Raw genomic sequence first — 21964 nt, forward strand, 5'->3', positions numbered from 1 at the left:
TATCTATCTATCTATCTATCTATCTATCTATCATCTATCTATCTATCATCTATCTATCTATCATCTATCTATCTATCTATCTATCTATCTATCTATCTATCTATCTATCTATCATCTATCTATCACACACCCACACCCCTGAATTGTAGAGTTGGAAGGGACCCTGAGGATTATCTAGTCCAACCCCTTGCAAAGCAGGAATATGCAGTTGTCCCATATGGGGATCAAACCTGCCACCTTGGCTTTATCAGCGCCATGCTCTAACTAGCACTACGCTCTAACCAGTTATACATTTATAAATAACCTTTGAGGTTTCCTTCCTCTTCGGTGCAGGTACCAACTTTACCAAAACCACATTTGAGTTATTTTGGAGCTCCTTGCATCTTTCCCTCTCAGCTCACAGCCTGTTGCAATCAGCGAAAGGACTAAAAACCGCAGCATTTCCAATGGTGCAATTTATTAAAAGAGAGAGAGAGAGACAGAAAGAAAGAACGAAAGAGCCTGTTATTTTTATGTGCTCATAAATGTTTATATAGAAGAAAATATGTCAAGTGACAAGGCAGCTTGCTATGGGCATGTGGAAAAACTCACTGCTTAATTTAAGATTTTTTAAAGTGGGGGAATTGTTCTAGCTGCCAGCTCCAAAGCCCGTGGCAATCTGTATTCTTCAAAGGGCTGGACGGGGAGAGTGCACGGTGACTGAACGCGGAGGGCACAATCTGCCAGGCGCAGCTGTGCAACCTTAATTTATTCTAGCCCATTGAGGTGCACAGGCACATAGAAGCACATGGCTGGAGGGCCTGGCGGACTGTTCTGTTTATACTACAGACAGCCAATGTTTCTAAGGCCAAAGCACTGTGATATCACTTTAAACATTCATGGCTCCCACCAAAGAATCCTGGGAGCTCTCATTTCCTTCGGGTGCTGAGAGTTAGTAGGAGACCCCTCTTCTCCTCCCAGAACCACAATTCCCAGACTTTCCTGGGAAGCGGGATTGGCTGTTACACTGCTCTGAGAAATGCAGTTTTTTTAGGGGAAGAGGCGATCTCCCATCAACTCTCAGCATCCTTCATGGACTACAGCTCCCAGAATTCCTTGGGGCATGCCATGACAGTTTAAAGAGGAATCACAGCGCTTGCTATGTCAGGTGTGAATGTGACCTAAGGCAAAAGGCATATCTCAGGCATAGGCAAACTCGGCTCACCAGATGTTTTGGGACTACAACTCCCATCATCCCTAGCTAACAGGACCAGTGGTCAGGGATGATGGGAGCTGTAGTCCCAAAACACCTGGAGGGCCGAGTTTGCCTATGCCTGGCATATCTGCACTATGGACTTCAGCTGGTTTAAACAGGAGAGCTCCGGCTAAATCACTCGCCGTTTCTCGTCAACGTTTTTGGCAGTGCTGAGAAAGGCCTTCCCCTTTGCAGCAAGCTTGCGGCGCTCCTTGGGAATACACCCATCTATTCATTTGTGTTGCCCTGCTCTCTGTGGAACTTGGCGATGTCATCACACAGTCGCAGCTGATTGGCTATGCCGAGATGTAGCCATCCTGCACTTCGTGATCCCTCACTGGGTGGGACCACGGGGGTGTATTGCTCACTGGGTGGCATCACACATATTATTAATCTATAGAGGAGGCGGCAGTCATCGTCGGAGCCAGGGGGTGGGTGGGAGAACTCTGCCAAAGCTGCAACAGCCCCTGCTGTGGGGAGCCATGATGCAGAACAGGGTTGGGGGGGGGAATGTGAATGTTTGCAGAGATGAAGTATGTGAAATATTTCTGCTTTTCCAAGATTGATGACTCTTCTATCTGAAAAATGCAGAGTACAGTGGTGCCTCTGGTTAAGAACTTAATTCGTCCTGGAGGTCCGCTCTTAACCTGAAACTGTTCTTAAGCTGAGGTACCACTTTAGCTAATGGGGCCTCCCGCTGCCGCCGTGCAATTTATGTTCTCATCCTGAAGCAAAGTTCTTAACTCGAGGTACTATTTCTGGGTTAGTGGAGTCTGTAACCTGAAGAGTCTGTAACCTGAAGCATCTGTAACCTGAGGTACCACTGTATTCCACGCAGTAGCACAAAACAGCCTTTCCCAAACCTGGGGAAACTCTGGACGTTGTGATGCCATGGGGGGCAGGAGGGAAGAGTAGGACGTTAGGGATCTAAGAATTTTGAGTTCTTTGGTGGAAGTTGTGGCAACCTGGCATGAAACTGGTTATGCATTTTGTAGTGAAATATAAGCGCTGAGCAGCCCGAAACCTCTTCTGGGGAATACATTCATTTGTGGTCGGCGTGTGGGGCCTCTCCAAAGAGACTATGTCAGTGCAGGGAGTGGCAAGGGTTGCTGCCACTTCTTCCAAGCAACTGCGGAAGCCCTCTTAGTGTGTTTCCCATGTTGAGAACTTCAGCAAGAAGCTTTGAGCTTCTCTTTGAGATCTCCGTCCTTCAGTCACGGCTGCTCTGGAAGAGGCAAGTGTCAACCCCTCTGAGTGACAAGATCCTGGTCAAAATCCTAAAGAGGCATCTGGGATGCCCATTGCTGTGCACTCAGAGCCTTTGATTCCTCTCTCATGCTCCACCTTCTGCCAGTTGTCGAGAGTCCCTGCCACTGCTATGGATGGAACCAGGGCTCTACATCAGAGGTATCTCAGAGCCTCCAGCGCAGCTCTTTGAAACGACCAGCTAGTTCCTCATTGTCCGCACCCCCTGTTGGGCTTCACAACTGATCCTCGTCGATCCAGATGGTCTTCTGCTGTTCTTCCCAAACCTTCTCCTTGATGATCCGCAGGAGGTCCTCAATGCTGCTCCAGGCATCGGCCTCCAAAGAGGAGTAAAGGCACGGCAAACTCTCCAGTTCTTTTTCATTCTGGCGGCATGTCCGTAATAATTCATCCTCAACCAATGGGTTTGGGAGCAGCTTCCTGTTTCATGCAAGGAAACCAAAGGGGATATGCATTTAATACGTATGTATGTGCACACAGCCTCTTTTTCCTTCCGTTCGAACAAATCCCCCAACTTATTTTCGCACTCCTGAGCCAACCCCCTCCCCCACAAAAAAAGCAAAGTACTAGGAAGCGTATAGGCCTGATTCTTTCATGAATGCACCTATATGACACTTAAGAGTGGGAAAATATGTCAGTTTTGGTTCCTCTTAGCTTCTCATTTTTCCAAGTTTAAGTTCAGTTCCCCACAGCTTCAATTAAAAAAAGAAATCCTCATGAAAATTCGCCAGTACTTTCATGTGAATTTTGCACGACACAATTTTGCAATCCAACTTCCCCGAATGCAATGCGGTTTGTATCATGCTTTTTTTTTATTTACACTCAGTTTTGGGCACACTTCCCAGAGTTCTCTGTGAAGAAGGATTGACTGTTAAACCACTCTGAGACTTGTAGCTCTGGGAGGGAACTTGTGGGTTATCCAAACAGCTCTCGGCGCCTTTATCAAAGTGCTCCCAGAAGCCTCTGGGGGAACCCACGACAGTTTCAAGTGGTAGGATATTGCTTTAAACAGGTGGCGTGAAAGTGGAGCCATGTGTGTTGTGAATGTGGTATTGAATTGCGCCATACCTGAACTTCTTGATATTTTTTTCCGAGACTTTAATAAAGAGAACAATAGGATATATCCTGGCTTTGATTAAATCCTTTGTGCAGCCGATCCCAGCTTCAAGCAGGCAATGTTTGTTCTGTAAACAGGAAGTCAGGAAAAGGACTTTGGTATGCACATCTTGGGGCTTGTAAGCACACAATCTCCAACAGGTCAGGCCAATTATGTTCCACTGATCGTCCTTCTGATCAAATGGCTTTGTGCGTCAACCTTCCCTTTGAAGTTGTCCAAAGACTTGCCCCTCTTGTCCTTTAGCCCGGATATTTCTGCCTACAACGTTCGCTCTTCCAGCTCTGCTCTCTTAAATGACTCTGCCCATCTTCCTTTGCGTCTCCTTAGGCCTGGTACCCCCCCCCCACCCTCACGCAGCCACATCTTGCCCAACTCAACTTTACTACAAGGCCATTGTGGGGACCCAGGAAACCACAGGATTTGTGCTCAAATCCTGTGTGTTGGTTTCTCACAATAGCTGACTGTTCAGCCACTCCGAGAACGAGATGGACCACTGGACTGATCTAGCAGGCTGTTCTGAAGTTCTCAATCTATGGCTGGTGCCAGTTCTGTGGCTCACCCCAACCCCTGGCCCCAACCCTCCATAAAGCACCATGTTACTTGGATGATGCTGCACCACTAAAGATTTTGGCAGTCCATCGACAAAACCCATCCTTTCTCTCACCACGGGATAACTTGCTGCAAAGGCCCCCTTTCCAAAAGAGAATGAACTGATCTGAAGGCGGGGATTATGTCAAAATGAAGGTAGCATGTACCAAACGTACCAACATAATTGAACTTTGTTTGCTCAGTTGCAACATGTTCTGTAATTACTTCTCAAAAGAAAGAGAAAAACCCTCCACCACTCTCGTCTGGCTGTTTGTTCCCTGCTGCGTAACAAGCACCCGGCATTTCATGCCATCTGTTTGGGTTTGACATTATAATCTTTGTTCTACACATCATTGTCTCTTTCTGCAGCTCAGGCCCTCCTTTTGTGTGTGTGTGTGTGTGTGTGTGTGTGTAGCTCTCTCTCTCTTTAACAGGTTCCCATCCTTTCCATATCGGTGCATGAAAACCCAGCGAATGAAACCTAAAAGTGAATTTGAGAACTGAAGGGTGCTTGGCTGTGTCAAGGCGGATCACGCAACAAAGGACTGGAAAAAAAAGTGGAGGGAGAGTGAAAGAGAGAAGGGAGAGCTGATAATGAAAAAAAGACGATGAATGGAAAGAGAAAAGATTAATTGTGAAGAAAAGTACATTTCATTATCAAACTAGGAAGAGAGTGGCAGAAAAGAGAATAAGAGAAGGATCCCACACCATTCTATGTATCTTCCTATATACATAAAAACGTAAGGCTGTCATCACACAGCCTCCATTGAAGGATTTGTATTGCTGCATCACAGTCCTAGATGTGCAAGAAGTCAGAGCTTAAACCCCACTGGAAGATTTCTAGGGCAACATCAGGGTGAGGCAGAAGAGCAAAAGAGAAGGCAGGTTGCACAACACCAGTGGTTTAAAGTGGTGGCGGAAAGTGGTGGTTTAAAAGAGCTGCAAAAGTTTGGGTAAAGCAGGGTTGGAGGGAACTGACAGGGAACAATGGCAGAGTTTTGTGTCAAGTACCTTCATACAATGGAATATTTGAGAAGGGGAAGCACCAGGAGGTTAATGCAGTGGGGTGAAGCTTCTAGTCTAGTATATGTATCTGCAAATAGTGAACTATGAGCATGTATTTATGTGGACAAAAGGGCACCACCAAGGCAAAAGAAGAGAGTAGCAGCAGGTTTGGAGGAAACTCAAGATTGGCAGAACTACAACAACATTCTTCCCCCAAGGGGGAGGATCCAACAGGAACTGGGCATGCTTAGTGAGCATGCTCCCCAACTGGGGTGGGAGTGGAATGGAGTATTATGGGAGGTGGTGTGGCTAAATGGCTGGAACATTGCACAGGAGTGCTATGCTGCAACATTCTGTTGCAGTCCCCAATTATTATTATTATTGTTATTGTTATTATTATTATTATTATTTCTTACTTGCCCTTCACTTTAAGGTGGGTTACGGCAATTAAAAAATAAAATATGAAAAACAGTTTTAAACAAGAATAGGGTTATCTGGTCTATGAGATTCTGAAAAGAGACAGTGCGCAAAATTCTGCGGGAGTTTGAGGCGGTTGGGAAGGGAGCAAAAGAGAACAGGGCCTGATAAATTGTTTCATGGTCTAAGAGTTTATCCTGATTTGTGATTAGCACTGCATGTGGTTTATTTAGTCATGTGGCAATGTCTGCTGTTATGCATATTTTCAGTAATTATTCCTCTTTTATGTGGTTTTTTTTGGTGTTCTTTTTTTTAAACCTGATGCTCTTCTTTGTCTCTGGAGAATAGTTACAACCTGTTCAGCAGCTGAAACTGAGAGAGAAAACGATGACAGCTGACTTTTATACAAAAGGGACAGCTGGTAAGCGTTCTTCCACTCCCACCCCAGTTGGGGAGCAAGCATGCCCAGTATTGCCCTGGAAAAATACATGCCTAAAATTCTCAGTAGCCATTCCACCCAGCTTCCTCAGAGGGAGGATGGAGTAAGGCTTGGAGGAAACATGACCCCCTAACTGGGCTCCTCCCCCTACTTGTGACTCTCTCCCAGTCAACTAGGGTTGCCTCCTGGGGCAGACGTGTTGGGGTGTCCAAATGAAAACTCAGAGTAGGCAGGTACAAAATGCTTCTTCAGCAGCATGAGGACAAGTCTCCGGAGCCCTACACACAAGGGAGATGCCTGATTCCTCAGGTTCTCTGGATCGTGGCCCCGGGGACAGGCCAGGAAGGGGTGAGACAGCATTTCCAACTATTATAAGCGGCTCCCTTGAAGTCTAAGCAGTGCTGAAGCAACACCTCTGCTCTCTGTTGGACAGCTCCTCTGTTCTCTCTCCCTCTCTTGGGACACCTATTACAGTGGGGGCTCGCCAATGTGGTGCCCGCGGGCACCATGGTGCCCTTGAGGTCTTTCGCTGGTGCCCCTGAAGTCTCTGAGCCCCCTCCTTGGTTATGATGTGGTTACTCCCCCCCCTTGAAAAGCATACAGCAGGGGTTAGCAAACTTTTTCTGCCGTGGGCCAGTCCACTGTCCCTCAGCCCATGTGGGGGGCTAGATTATATTTTGGGGAAAAAATGAACCAATTCCTATGCCCTACAAATAACCCAGAGATGCATTTTAAATAAAAGGACACATTCTACTCATGTAAAAACACGCTGATCCTGGACCATCTGTGGGCCGGATTTAGAAGGCGATTGGGCCAGATCCGGCCCCCGGGCCTTCGGTTGCCTACCCCTGGCGTACAATGTAAAGGAAGAAGTTGGAAGAGTGACTCTCTTTCCCACTTCCTCTTTCAGCTCTGTCTTCTTTCCAGTGCTCAGATGAATTCTATTGGACCTGACTTATGCACAGATCCCTTGGAAAAATGAACTGTGTGTGTGTGCATGCACTTTTTCTTCTTGGGCAGGGGTGATCTGGGGGAGTGAGACAGGATCAGAGTGGGTAGCGCCCATGCCATGCCCCATGTGCTCACAGGCCTAAACAGGTTGGTGACCCTTCTATTAGAGTGTTTGGGAAAGGTGAAAACCTCTGGTTGGTGGGAGGGTGGAAAATGTGTGTGTGTGTGTGTGTGTGTGTGTGTGTGTGTGTGTGTGCAAAAGGCAGTTGGCCGATTCAGAAAACACAGAGAGAACTGGGGCACCTGCACATTTTCCCCCCTTTTTTAAATGTATTTTTATTAAACATTTTCTTGATTTACAAAGGCATGTGCAATGTCTCTCTCTCATATTTTTTTCCACATAACACATTTTTTAAAAAAACACAAATCGGTTTCATTTGTTGAGACATTAGGAAGAATAGTGGGAAAGAGGTGGAGGGGGGAAAGATGAGTGGGGTTGGGGTTGGGTGGTGATGTTTCTATTTCACTTGGTATATGTGGGGTTTTGTGTCAGCGTTGCTTGTGTGGGTTCTCTGTTGTTCACTTGTGTTCCTTTGGTGGTGAGAGAGGTTGTGGTTGGCCTAGGGTGTGGCTGTTCATTTGTGGTTGGCTGTGGTGATCTTTGTTTTCATGTGTGAGTGGGGTGGGTGGGTGTTTTGGATCAGGTTAGCCATATCGATTTATATGCTGTTGGTGGATTTTTCTCATTGTCTTGTTGGGCTGTGTAGGAGATAAAGACCTGCACATTTCTAACCAGAGATGGGTGAAATTGGGGAGGAGGGTGAGACTGCTTAGAGAGAGAAGCTACTCAACTTTCTTCTGCTTTGCAGGAGTGCTTGTTTCCCACCCTTAATGCTACACACACACACACACACACACACACACACACACACACACACACACACACATGCACACCTTACAGAGATACCTTAAGTGTTCCTGTCCTTCCCTTCCCAAAAGAAACAGAACCCAATAGCACTGCGCTGGGAATGGCTCACGGTTTGGGAGAGCCCACCACGAGACCTTCAGCATTACAGAAAAGGCATATGCGCTGCACTGCCCAACAACGTAGACCTGCCTTCTCCAGTGTAGGGTCCCTCCAGCTGTTCTGGATGGTAACTCCTATGCTGATGCTAATGGGAGTTGTAGTTTAAAAAAACAGCTGGGGAGAACAAAAGAAGAGCCTGCTAGATCAGCCCAGCATCTTGTTCTCACAGTGGCTAACCAGATGCCCATTAGACCATTATGGGAAACACACAAGCAGGACCCGAACACAAGAGCAACATACTCCCATCCCATGGTTTCCAGCAACTGGTATTCAGAAGCATCACTGCCTCTGACTATGGAAGCAGAACAGAGCCAACAGGGTTAGTAGCCCCTGACAGCCCTCTCCTCCATGAATTTGTACTGTGGAGTACAGGATCAGGTTCAGGGTGCTGGTTTTAACCTCTAAAGCCCTATACGGCCTAGGACCCTCGTACCTACGGGACTGCCTCTCCTGGTATGTCCCACGGAGGACCTTACGGCCTGCAAACAAAAACATCTTGGAGGTCCTGGGCCACAGGGAGGTTAGGCTGGCCTCAACCAGAGCCAGGGCTTTTTTGGCTGTGGCCCCGATCTGGTGGAACGCTCTGTCACAAGAGACTAGGGCCCTGCGGGACTTGAGATCTTTCCGCAGGGCCTGCAAGACAGAGCTGTTCCGCCAGGCCTTTGGCCAAGGCACAGTCTGACCCCCTCCTTCTGTAATCCCCACAGAACTGTAGCCCAATGGTTGCCATTAATTTGATTCTGAATTGATTTTAGAATGAGTTGATTTTAGAATGTATTTCAATTAATTGATTGTGATTTGATGTACAGTGGTGCCCCACAAGACGAATGCCTCGCAAGACGGAAAACCCGCTAGACGAAAGGGTTTTCCGTTTTTGAGCTGCTTTGCAAGACGATTTTCCCTATGGGCTTGCTTTGCAAGACAAAACGTCTTGCAAGTGTTCCGATTATTTTCCGCTCCCCCCCCTTTTTCTAAGCCGCTAATAGCCTTTTAGCCGCTAATCCGCTAATCCTTTAATAGCCGCTAAGCCTTTAATAGCCGCTAAACCGCTAATAGCGCTAATCCGCTAAGCCGCTAATAGGGTTGCTTTGCAAGACGAAAAAACCGCTAGACGAAGAGACTCGCGGAACGGATTAATTTCGTCTTGCGAGGCACCACTGTAAATTGTGTTACTTTTATTGTTGTTAGCCGCTCTGAGCTCAGCTGGGGAGGGTAGGATATAAATAAATTATTATTATTATTATTATTATTATTATTATTATTATTATTATTATTATTATTATTATTGTTGCCACCCAAGTTGGTGGCCATCACTGCCTCCTGTGGCAGGGAGTTCCAAAGTTTAACTCTGTGCTGCATGGAAAAATACTTTTAAAAATCTCAGTTGAATCTTGCAATATTCAATTTCATAGGATGCCCTCCACGCCAAGGGAGGTGGACCTTGACATTAAAAAAAAGGTTTCCTCCCTCCAGGGTCAGGCCAAAGTACATTGGGGAAGGGTGGACCCAGGACTACCCCAATTACCTTGGCAGCGACCGCGTCAATATTTGCAGTAAAAATGCATTCATGGGTGTGAGGATTCTTCTCGCGGGAATAGATGATTGTTTCTGTCTTTTGCCTCCTACAGAATTCTTCTTTTGTTATGATATCTGGAAAAGAAGGCAGACGAAGACAAACTTTGTAGTAAGCATGGAAGACCTCCAACCATGGTTTGGAGAATCCTCGCCATCATCAAATAACGGTGGCTAACGGACAGACGTCACCAAAACCAGGTCACTTTCAGATGCCACCTTGGCAAATAAAGAGCGTTTTGCTTTTGTAAGACCTCGAAACACTTCCCCTACTCCTTGATTAACTGGAGGGAACACTCAGAAGGGGCAGACCCTTGCCACACTTTTTCAGAACTTGTTTTAGTAGGAAAGAGAAGATAATGATAACAAAGAGAGGAATTGTGGTTTGTTTCCCCTGTGCGATAGTCAAGAGGAGGCCATTCACAGTAAATCCAGCTTCTTAACAACCCTTTCAGGTAGGTTAGGTTGAGTGGCTTTTAAAAGTCATCCGGTTGACTTCGCAGCTGAGTCGGGGGGATGTAGATCAAAGATCCCCACATCTAAGACCAACATTTCATCTGGTGCACCTCACAAGCCCTTATGATGAGATGGAGGCTTTGGACATCCAACTTGCCTCATTCCTATGTCTGAAGCTTGACTTGAATCCAAACTGAGCCACAGTCAATGCTTCAGAAACCCTAAAGTACTGAGATGAATAGGACACAGCATATAAAAGGTGCAGGATAATGATTTGCTCTTGTTATTATCCTCAGATTTACAACTCCAGGGCTTTAGCTGGCAGAGGACATAGCTGGCTGTGTGTTTATCCACAAGCTAGTTAAATCTGCTGAACCTGAGAATGATCTGTTTCAAGAAAATGCACAGGGACTGCCAGGACAGGAGAATAGCTGGGGCTTGTGTGATTGCCAGCCCACCTTGCAGTGTCAGACACCTCTGAAAGGCTGTATTTTGACAATGTGCGCAATATCTGCAACAGATATAACAAATGGATATGCATGGAAAGGGTCTAACAACCCAAGGATTGCGTTGCTTATTGGAGCAGACCAAGGAGGTGAATCTAATCCAGAACTCAGCAGCAGCCAAATAAATTCTTCTGGGAATTATACAAAGACTGCTTTCAGACAATGGCTGACTTCTGCTATTTGTTCCCAGCATGGAGCTGATGGGAGTTGAGGTCCAAAACTCTAGAGGGCACCAGTTGGGTGAAAACAGATCTAGAGGTGTCTTGCTTCTCAATGTGGGGCACCCTGTTTAGCTGTAATGGCCGCCCGCCGTGAATTTGTCCAATCTTTATTCAAGGCCACTGGTGCCAGTGTGCGTCCCTTAATCATGATTAGGGCATGATCCTATGCACTTTACTTGGAAGGAAATCCCTACTGTGTTCAGTGTGGCCTAAAGAATATGTTGGATCTGTTTGGTTTGAAGCAAGGAAGTTGTGGATCTGTATTGACAGGTTAGGTCAGGCATAGGGAAACTTGGCCCTCCAGATGGTTTGGGACTACAACTCCCATCATCCCTAGCTAACAGGACCAGTGATCAGGGATGATGGGAGTTGTAGGCCCAAAACATCTGGAGGGTGGTTTGCCTATGCCTGGGTTAGGTAGTGCAAGGGACTGCGCAGAGGAGGAATGGTGGAGACCACTTGCCCAGCCTGACCTTTCCAGAGAAGAAGACACTTCAGAATTACAACAGGGGTTTGAGGGAGGTCACAGCTCAGAGGCAGATGAGGGGGAAAGCTGGGAAATAATGGGAGAAGAGGAGGAGGAAGAGGAACCACTAGGAGGGCAACAGCTGACGGACACTGTGTCTTTAGAAAGCCTTCCAGACCTCCCCTCTCCCAGAATCTGGAGAGCCTTGAAAGTAGTAGAGCAGAGGGCCCAGAAGCAAAGAACCCTCAGCGCCTTCCGTAGAAGAGATGATGAATGAGGAAGTGGGAGGAAAAGGGAGTGGAGAGTCACTCGGGACAATGTCATTATTCCAAGAGTCTGCATTCCAAGCCCCTCTCTGTAAATATTGAATAAAAAGCAGATGGTAAGGACTTTCCTTGTCTTATCCTTTCCTGGCAACCTGCCGTGGGGGTTGTTTCCTCTGTCACCTGACAGGTAGGCATTTAACACACCCAGCATGTGCTCTCCCTGGTGAGATTACCTGGCTTGCATAGATTGAACTCCAGGGCCCCTCCTGAGTTGAGAAGCTTCTGGATGAAGGTCTTGGAGAGCATTGTGGGTGTGAAGAGGACAGGGCGCCGACGGTCACAATGGATGGGTCTCACCGAGCTGTACGGGATCAGGCTGAAGCTCTTGTTGATCTCGCTCACTGAGTCAAACTCTGGGGAGAGAGGGGAGCATTTAAACTCCAGAAATGCAATCAGGGGACCACTATGAAAAGTCCTAGAGTGGGATGGGTGGTGTCAGAACACAGAGAAATGCATCCATCAGACAAAAGGCTTGGTGGTGACGGGTGCAACAGAACCTACCAGTCTGGCTAGAAAACAAGTGTGTAATGTGCAAGATGTGCAACAGGGTGTCAGAAGAGGTCAAATAATGGATTTGCACAGACCCTGCTTGTTAAATACAGTGCAAAAAAATTAAAATCTTGCTCAAATTACAGTTTGTTACATTAAAGTGTGTTGGTTATTACCTGTATTCTGCACAGTTTCTAAGCATTTAATGAAACCAAAGCCAGACCCCTAAGTTTCAACACCACAGATAAAGTGCACCACAGAGCACTTATCACCTTGCTACTGAAAATCATTAATGTGGGTTCAATAATAAAACTTCTCCAATGCCCCTGTAGTTTTCTGTGCTTTTAGATTTCACTGCCTTCGTATGCTGGAAGCTGGAGAGAAAGAGACATGTCTGCTCTGTGCTGGACCCAAAGTTTGGGCTTTGCTGGAATCCTAATAGGGAAGCAGGATTTGCTGGAGAGTTGATGCTGTGAGCCCCTCTATCCCAGGATTTCCCAAACTTGGGTGTCCAGCAGTTTTAGGATTACAGTTCCCAGCATCCCTGACCGCTGGTCCTACTAGCTAGGGATGATGGGAGTTGTACTCCAAAAACAGCTGGAGACCCAAGTTTAGGAAACCCTGCTCTATCCTATATTCATGTTGTAAAAGGTAAAGGTAAAGGGACCCCTGACCATTAGGGTCTAGTCTTGACTGACTCTGGGGTTGTGGCACTCATCTCGCTTTACTGGCTGAGGGAGCCGGCATACAACTTCCGGGTCATGTGGCCAGCATGACTAAGCTGCTTCTGGCGAACCAGAGCAGCACACGGAAACGCCGTTTACCTTCCCGCCGGAGCGGTACCTATTTATCTACTTGCACTTTGACGTGCTTTTGAACTGCTAGGTTGGCAAGAGCAGGGACTGAGCAATGGCAGTTCACCCCATCACGGGGATTCGAACTGTGACATTGTGATTGGCAAGTCCTAGGCTCTGTGGTTTAACCCACAGTGCCACCTGCTTCCCTCTTATTCCTGTGCAAATAAAACCAAATATTCTAAAGGCTCCACAGTCTCCACTACCCATCATTCCAAGGAAACCAAACCCTGGGTAAGCGCAGGATCCCCTGGAAACTGGGGCGGGTGCAACACTGTGTTCACTAGCCAGCAGGGATGCAATAAGGATTTCCTAGTAGCCATTGTCCTGACCACCCCAAACCAACTTTGCTCTCCTTAGAATTCTCTTCCTGCCAAGTTCCCAGGTGCATCATTGAATGCCAGCCGCTCTGCTGTGTAACCTGGTACCTTCAAATCTGTCCAGCAGGGCCTTTGTCACCGGGTGCCCCTCTGTCCTGACCCGCGTGTCTTTCGAAGTGACAATGCGGACTCGCTCGTTGCTGTTCATGCGCTTGTATTTGTTCTCGGACCTGCTGACAAACTGAGAGCAGAGGAGAGTCCCTTGTCAAGCCAAGCTTTGTTGGCATTTCTGTTCCTGACACCAAGGCAGGCCACTTGTTGCTTGTTGAACAACCAGGATGGAAGCACAGAGTGGAAGCACTTGCATCCCCATGACAGAGTCACTGGTTTGGGAGTGCAGTACCCTCTGTTCCCATTTAAAAAGAGGTACCCCCCACCCATAACTTGGCCTCATGTGTCTCTCTGGTAGGCAACAATGGGGAAACAAGAACTTGCAGAAAATGAGCCATAAGCCAAAGGAACTGCGGTGAAAAAGGCAGGCTTTGGTCCTGAATGGGGTCACTGTGCCCCTGAAGGACCAGGTGCGCAGCCTGGGAGTCATTTTGGGCTCACAGCTGTCCATGGAGGCCCAGGTCAATTCTGTGTCCAGGGCAGCTGTCTACCAGCTCCATCTGGTATGCGGGATGAGACCCTCCCTGCCCACAGACGGTCTCACCAGAGTGGTGCATGCTCTGGTTATCTCTCGCTTGGACTACTGCAATGCGCTCTCCGTGGGGCTACCTTTGAAGGTGACCCAGAAACTACAATTAATCCAGAATGCAGCAGCTAGACTGGTGACTGGGAGTGGCCTCTGGGACCATATAACACCGGTCCTGAGAGATCTGTATCGGCTCCCAGTACGTTTCTGAGCACAATTCAGATTTTGGTGCTGACCTTTAAAGCCCTAAACGGCCTTGGTCCTGTATACCTGAAGGAGCGTCTCCACCCCCATCGTTCTGCCCGGACACTGAGGTCCAGCTCCGAGGGCCTTCTGGCAGAAGTGAGATTACAGGGAACCAGGCAGAGGGCCTTTTCAGTAGTAGTGCCTGCCCTGTGGAACATCCTCCCACCAGATGTCAAAGAAATAAGCAACTATCCTACTTTTAAAAGACATCTGAAGGCAGCCCTGTTTAGGGAAGTTTTTAATGTTTAATGCTGTATCGTGTTTTCAATATTTGATTGGGAGCAGCCCGAGTGGCTGGGGAAACCCAGCCAGATGGGCGGGATATAAATAATAAATTATTATTATTATTATTTCATTTGCCAGCTAAAAACATATTTGGCACAAAAGGGATTTTTGGAGAGTTACTTGTCTACCTGTAAGATCTGACCCAAAAGGAAACTGGCCCGAGAGAGACGAGGGCTGGCTTTGGGGTCACTTGGTGGCATAACCTCTTCTGGCTGCAGTGTATTCTAGTAGAAAAGAAAAACATTGGAGAAAGAATCATCAAGCCTGTTCAATGTACCTTTGTTGGCAGTTCTAGGCCCTAGAATCATAGAATTGTAGAGTTGGAAGGGACCCTGAGGCTCACCTAGGGCAATCCCCTGCAATGCAGGTCAAGTGTGGGGAACTTGTGGCCGTCAGGGTATTGCTGGACCCCAAACTCCATCAGTCCAATCCAGCATAGCTAAGGACCAGGAATTGTGAGAGGAGCAGTCCAGCAACAGATCTCTACTCAGTTTTTGATACCATTGACCGTAGTACCCAGTGCTTTTTTATGGGGGTATGTGGGGGTACACATACCCCTAAACATTTTGTGAATCTAAATTTGGCCTCATTGAGGAGCAGTATTTCAATATGAGTAGGAAAATGAGAGTAGCCCTAAACATTTTTTAGGGGAAAAAAGCACTGATAGTACCGTTCTGAATCGAACGCTGCAGATTGGAGGCCCTGTTCTAGACTAGTCTTCTCCTCCCTCCCTCCCTCCCAGGGTTCAAAACTTCTGTCAACATGATGAGATCCCCTTGATCTGAAGAATTTCCAGGATGGCAACTGCTGGCTGGCTGGATGTTCAGGAGTGGTGGGAGGCAGCAGCTGGGGAACCCCCCCTAGGGAACCCCCAGAGGAAGAAGACTCTGAGCCAGAGGACTGGCGGTTGCGTGACGATGAGTGGTCAGAAGGAGAAGGAGTAGATTGTGAGAAGGACGTGTCAGCAGCAGGAGAGGGAACAGGGTTTAGTGAGCCGGAAGATGCTGTGGCAGAGAGCAGCTCAGATTCTAAGGCTGAAGCAGATGTGGAATTGGCTACTCACCCGAGGGGTTCGGAGTGTACCGTACGAACTGTCCATCTCATCCCTGTTACCTCTATTCATCAGGCGCTGAAGTTTCACTAGGAGGAGCTGCTGTGCTCTGCAAACCATTGAGATCATTGTCACTAACATATAGGGATTGAGGAGGGATTCCGCCAGTCTGCTTTTTGCAGTGACAGTCTGGAAGATGGCCGACAATACCATCTCTCCGACCCACACGGGGTAATTAAGAGGCTGTTATGGGAGTAGGCAGCCTCCCTTGTTGCCCCAAGGAAATGGGGAGCACTGCCCTTGCCTGCTGTGCCCATAAATCACCCCCTAATTCGAAAGAAGGGGGTGAGGGCCCTAGGCAGAATGCCCCCGTGTGGACCTCGGCTCTCCTGGACGCTGTCTCTGATCGCGCACTAGTTGCAGCAATTTGGAATAATTAATTACAAAAGAAGCAAATGCACATATTTCAAGTGAAGAAGGGGAGTGAAGTCTGCTAATTTAAGTGACCTCTGCGAAAGAAGACGACGGGCTGGAGAAACAGGAATATTTTACGATGAAGATACACCAAAGGCGGGGTATGTTGACAACGGGGCTGAATGGGGGGGGGGGGACGGAACCTTTTTTACTTTCCTTCTATGTGATTTACAAGAACCCCTCCTCATTAGAACCGTCGGTTGAACTGACCCAAGCAGGATGATTAAGGTCTGTGTGGAGATAAACTAACCAAAAGTATGCTTTATGGAGACCGAGAAGCAATAAGAGCTTTTGGAATGGCGCAGCAATTAATTCGGAGTCGCCATCTTGCCAAAGGATTTATAGCCGGGAGGAAGAATGGACTTGTTTTCAGACTGCATTCCTAGTGAATCTCCTCAGAGGTTTTGAGAAAGGAGGCAGATTGGTGAAGATTAATGACACTAAGACTGTTTTGGTATATGGAACTGATGTTATATGGAAAACGTCTGGATATGGCTACTGGATAAAAAAAAATAATATCCACACAGGATTACAAACTGTTCTAACCAGCTTGTGTGGAGACTATCAGAGGTCACAAAGAGAAAGGAAAAATATATGAAAATAACAACGAGATGTGGAAAAATAATAAGAAAGGACTGGCTAGTACTGTGAACATCATAAGGTTAGATTTGTGGACATTAAAACAGCAGTAAGAAGCAAGAAGTTGATTGGATCCCTTCGGAACTTGAAATATGGGTACCCCCAACAAAAATTTAAAATTCAGCTGTGTAATTTGGAATTTATGTAATTTGGTTTGATTTGATGTGATTGGTCGGTTAATAAAAAATTATTCTTTAAAAAAAGGAAAGCAACTCTTGATGGAATTACGTGCTTTCCCAGATTTCACAATGTCATTTTGCTGAGCAGAAAGTGCGCCTGAAAACACGTTCTTTTACTGTTAAAATGTGTACAGAATGCAAATTTTGCGAAAAGGTCCATTGAAAATTATGCATGCATAAAATAATGCATGCAAGTTAAATGCAAACTTTTCATGCGTTATTTCAAAAAATCCATGAAAAGGTGGAAGGAATGGACAAAACAGGGCAAAAATGAAACAGGATGGTCAATTCTTACTAATAGATATATTTTGTGTTCACTCTCACATAATATACAGACTGTACTCATTAACTGGCAGGATAACCGCATTGTAAAATTTAGAGAAGTGCATAAATTTAAAAGGGTAACTAAGTATCTGTTTGTGTATTGCTTTGGGAAGCAGGAATTAGGTAGGTTTTGCATTAAAATGTGAACCAAGTCAAATGTTTATCCCGTCCCTAGCTCCTTATTTATGGCATTTTCAAATGCAAATACACAGAGTTGTTTCATTCCAAGTCCCATTCCATTGGCCACTCTGACTGGCAGCAGAGACTTGAGTGATCACGGGTTGCACAATGGACCTTGTGCAAGAAAACAATGCGATTTACAACTCCGGCCTCTCAGAAGATTTTTATTGCTCGCAGCCAAAGGCTTTTGCAAAACTCAAACGAGCTCGAAGATATATTAAGCAAACCGCAATTGCAAATACAAATACCGAAAACACCATGTCTATAAAACAAAGTAAATAAAAGCCAGAATCGAGGATAAAAAGCAGGCAATGAAAGCAGAGGTATTTTTTTTAAAAAATGCGTGCACGCACAGAGGCAAAGGAATCAATAATAAAAATCACCCTTAAATCAGGGCATCACTATGACAATGCATAGCTGTCTCTGGAAGCAATTTTGCAGGAATCTTCGAAGCAGCTACTGCATAGAACAGCTCCCTTAACCCACTGCACCATCGGGGCAGCCAAGCCATTTTCACTGTGTTGCTTCCACTCGCTCAAGTGCAGACAGCCCTCTTATCAGCACCTGGCTTCCTATGACCCACCAGCTTTGGAACCTGCCCCAAGCCCTTCACTTCAGTTCCCCCAGCGCCCCAGAGTGACACCATGTTGGGTGTTCCAGAGCATTGTGGGAAATCAAATTGCCCCATTCCCAGCCCCCTTTGGCATGCAGTGAGCACCGACAGGTAAAACAGGGTGGGGCCATCAACATCAGACGGGGGCTGTGCCAGCAACCACTCAATGCAGAACTCAAAGTTGTAGCTTCTGTGGAAATGCTTGTTTAGAAAGAAGAAGAAGAGTAGTAGTAGTAGTAGTAGTAGTAGTAGTAGTAGTAGTTTGGATTTCATATCCCGCTTTATCACCACCCTAAGGAGTCTCAAAGTGGCTAACAATCTTCTTTCCCTTCCTCCCCCACAGCAAACACTCTGTGAGGTGAGTGGGGCTGAGAGACTTCAGAGGAGTGTGACTAGCCCAAGGTCTCCCAGCAGCTGCATGTGGAGGAGCAGGGAAGTGAACCCAGTTCACCAGATTACAAGTCCACTGCTCCTAACCACTACACCACACTGGCTCACACAGCCAGAATGCAGTTAAAAGGCCCAGCTACACAAGCAAATATATTGATCCAGCAACGACACACTCCTTGCAACCCCACTGTAAGCGAATAGGGTGGGCACAACTTGGCATGGCAAGCAGTTCTGGTCCTTAGACTGGCAAAGCCACCTGAGAGTTCTCCAGGAAGGCAGGATCTGCTCCGTCTGTGTTGGCATCTCTGCAAGCCAGGTGGTAGAGGGGTTGTCACCGTGGACAGACAAAGCAGGGCAACAACATCCCCTGGATAGGTGGGACTGGATGTGGTTTTTGAAAACTCAAGGCGGAGTTGGTGGGGCAATGGACAAAGTGATTGAGCAGGAACTGGGCCCCTAGAGCTCCAGGAATGGGAGGGGAGCCCATGGCTTGTGCAGCAGGGAGGGATGAAACAGGGGTGGAGGGAAGGGAACACACAGTGCATAGTTGAACTATGGAACTCACTTCCACAGGAGGCAGCGATGGTCACCGGCCTGGATGGCTTTCAAAGAGGATTGGGCAGATTTAATGGAGGAGAGAGCGATTGATAGCTGCTGGGAATGACAGCTCTGCTCTGCTTTCACGGCCAGTTGCTGGAAGCCACAGGAAGGGGTTATTGTGTTTGAATCCTGCTTGTGTCAGGGCCGTGCTGAGGAGGGCTGCACTGAGGAGGAATGGTGGGAGCCTCCCCCTCCCCCTGCTCCTGAATCTTCCCAGGAGCAGGAGGACAGTATAGATTTGGAACAGCGGTTTGCAGAGGGACATAGTTCAGAAGGCAGAAGCTGGAAAATACTGGATGGGGAACAGCTAGGAGAAGAGACACTGGAAGGGAGAGGGTTAACAGATTCACAGTCTCTAGACAGCCTTCCTCCACCGCCCTCCCCAAAGTTGAGAAGGGCTCAGAAAGTGGTAGAACAGAAAGCACAGGGAGTACAAACTCAGATTACAAGACGCAGAAGTGACATAGATTGATAGGGACCAAAGGGGGTGGAATCCTTAATTGGGAGCACCGCCATTATTATGAGATCTTTGTTCTCTTGCCGTGATTATTAAAGTTTCTAACTGGTAAGATGACCCCTTTTCCTTTGTTCTGCTTATCTACTGCCACGGGGGAGGAAGCCAATTCCCTGAAGCCTGACACTTGTGGGTTTCCCCACAGGCATCTATCTAGTTGGCCACGGTGAGAAGAGGATGCTGAATGAGCCATTGGCCTGATCCAGCAGCCTATTCTTATTTTCTTATGAGAGGGAACCCTCTCCAGCATCCCTTTCCTCAGGCTCTCCCAGTCCAGGCAGACGCCTTTCCAGCCCACAAGATCCTGGGGTCATCTATCTGCCCCTCCTCTTCTCTGCCCCAGATCAACCAGCCCCCCACCAGAGGACACTTTGCCCACATCCCTACCTCAAACCCAGAGCTGGCCCCGAGTGCAAAAATTGGGATTTGTGCTCACCTGCTATAATTGGGGATGGTCCCTGATTCTAAATCCTTGTCTGTGAAGGGGTCAACTCTGGCACAGAGCCACTCGCACTTGCCATAATACATGGTGTCCAGGACGTGCAGGATCTCGTCACATTTCACAGACAGGGAGCAGCAGTCCAGCTGGCTGGTGATGCTCAGGTTGAGGCGGATGTAGAAGGAGTCTCCAGAAGTGACCAGGCCTTCCTCAATTTCGGACACCAGCTTCCGGTAACCTGCAGCAGGAAGGATCTGGACTCAGCTGACCATGCGGGCCCAGCGGGGACTTGCCAGTTGGGTTGAGCCTAGTCAAATGGCTCGACTACACCTGATGCTGACTGTCTCGCTTGCAAGCAAGGCTGGCCCAAGACATTTTGTTGCCTGAAGCGAATCAGAAAATGGAGCGGTAAAGACTATTTATGTTTGTGACCAAGGCTGCTGGGATTTTATTGGCCCAGAGATGGAAAGATGATAAAGTCCCGACCAGAGAAGAATGGCAGGTTAAGTTGATGGATTATGTCGAAGCGGCAAAAATGAACGGAATGATAACACTTGTAGTTTAATGGTGAATTTTGGATTTAATGGAGATGTGAAAGATTTGGATTATTAAAAAAGATGCAGGAGGAAATGACTGACAATAGGACCCACAAAGGGGAGGAGGGAAGTCCAAGAGATTCCTTGGAATCTTGTTTTTATGTTGTATGTTGGATATGTGATTGTAAAACTGTAATTTGAAAAACTATATATATGCAAGTTAGAAAATGGTTCCCCCGAGAATCTCAGCCAGCAGCACATGGGCTCATTCCCATATGGGATGAACTCAAACTCGTCCTGTAACTCCAAGCTTAAGCCTGCCTTCAGGGAACCAACTGTGAACTGAATGTGAGTAAACTTCTTATTATTTTTAAAGAAGGGGAAATTACCAGGAATAACCCAATCTGGACAAAGCCAGACTGGATTGCTTAAGTAAAGAGATTCAAACGAACCTACCAACTAGCTTCCTGCTATATATTGGGGAATGTACTCTGCTACTGACTCACAAGCATGAGTGAGGAAGGGTAATATTTAATCAATATATCCTCTCCCAGTATCCACAACATTCCCATAGAGATCAAACCTGCAACCTTGGCATTATCAGCGCCATGTTCTAAGCAACTGAGCTACTCTGGTTGAGAGGGTGGGGCAGCCCCTGGCCCTTCACTTGCCTGACCAGCCTCTTCCTCCTCTTCTTTTTTGACCCATCCTGTGCCCCCCCTCCAGCTCTGAAGCTTCCTCTGCTTGCCTCCTGGCTGGCACAGTTCCTCACCACTCCCTGGCCCCTTCTTCCCAGTCAGACTCCAGCCCCGCTTCGCACACTCGCAAGCATCCTGCTCATCCCTGACAGTGGAGCAGCTCTCTAGAGTCTCAGGCAAACAAATATCTTAACCCCCCCCCCCCGCCACCTGACGCCCGGAGATGAGGGAACTGAACCCGAGACCTGCCGCATGCAAAACAGTCACTCCGCAAATGAGCTCCGGGCTCGTTCATTAGGCGGCCCACTTTGAACCTAGCAGCTAGAAGGCATGGAGAAATCTTTCCAGCTGGCATACAGCATTTATATAAAGAGAACCTCTCATAAAGAACAGGTACCGTGACCCCGTTTTCTGGCAGCTATTCATGTGAGTGCTGTCAGTGGAAGTAAAAAATAAAACAAAACGGAAGGTTTACATCTTTGAAAGTGTGCTGTGATTTCTCCTTTGTGCGCACGTGCTTGGTATAAAGTGCAGCTCAATCATTTCATAATTAACTCTAATTGGCACCTCGCACAATCTGATTCTTGCTTTTTGCTCCTGCCAAGTCTAACATTCATTTTTATGTTTGAAAACATGAAAGGAGAGGAGTGGGAGAGTTTGGGAGGGGAGGGGAGAGAAAGAGGAAGGATACTTTCCCAGGGAGAAATTCCACTTTCTGAATTCCCCTGACCCTCTGCACTGGCAGAGGCCAAGTACATCTTCCGCGGAGTTAAAAAAATTGATTT

At 47.2% G+C, this 21964-nt stretch overlaps 1 protein-coding gene and 1 long non-coding RNA gene across 3 annotated transcripts in view; one reads left to right on the forward strand and one right to left on the reverse strand.

Moving 5' to 3' along the window:
• Nucleotides 1-440: 440 nt before the first annotated feature.
• CARD11 (caspase recruitment domain family member 11) overlaps nt 441-21964 on the reverse strand; it is a 105506-nt gene continuing 83982 nt past the window's right edge. For both annotated transcript variants that reach the window (XM_081169392.1, XM_081169393.1), the window contains 8 exons: nt 19943-20183; nt 15606-15702; nt 14671-14766; nt 13423-13555; nt 11825-12004; nt 9630-9754; nt 3569-3684; nt 441-2920 (listed from right to left, as the gene is read on the reverse strand). In XM_081169392.1, coding sequence (XP_081025518.1) covers nt 2716-2920; nt 3569-3684; nt 9630-9754; nt 11825-12004; nt 13423-13555; nt 14671-14766; nt 15606-15702; nt 19943-20183 — 1193 coding nt within the window. In that variant the 3' untranslated portion in view covers nt 441-2715. The remainder of the gene's footprint in view (nt 2921-3568; nt 3685-9629; nt 9755-11824; nt 12005-13422; nt 13556-14670; nt 14767-15605; nt 15703-19942; nt 20184-21964) is intronic.
• LOC308573122 lies at nt 5649-10752 on the forward strand. The gene is made up of 3 exons (XR_014001934.1): nt 5649-6048; nt 6977-7051; nt 9733-10752. It is a non-coding gene; the product is annotated as an uncharacterized lncRNA (long non-coding RNA).

This window comes from Podarcis bocagei, assembly GCF_964188305.1.
Source record: "Podarcis bocagei genome assembly, chromosome: 14".
NCBI lineage: Eukaryota > Metazoa > Chordata > Lepidosauria > Squamata > Lacertidae > Podarcis > Podarcis bocagei.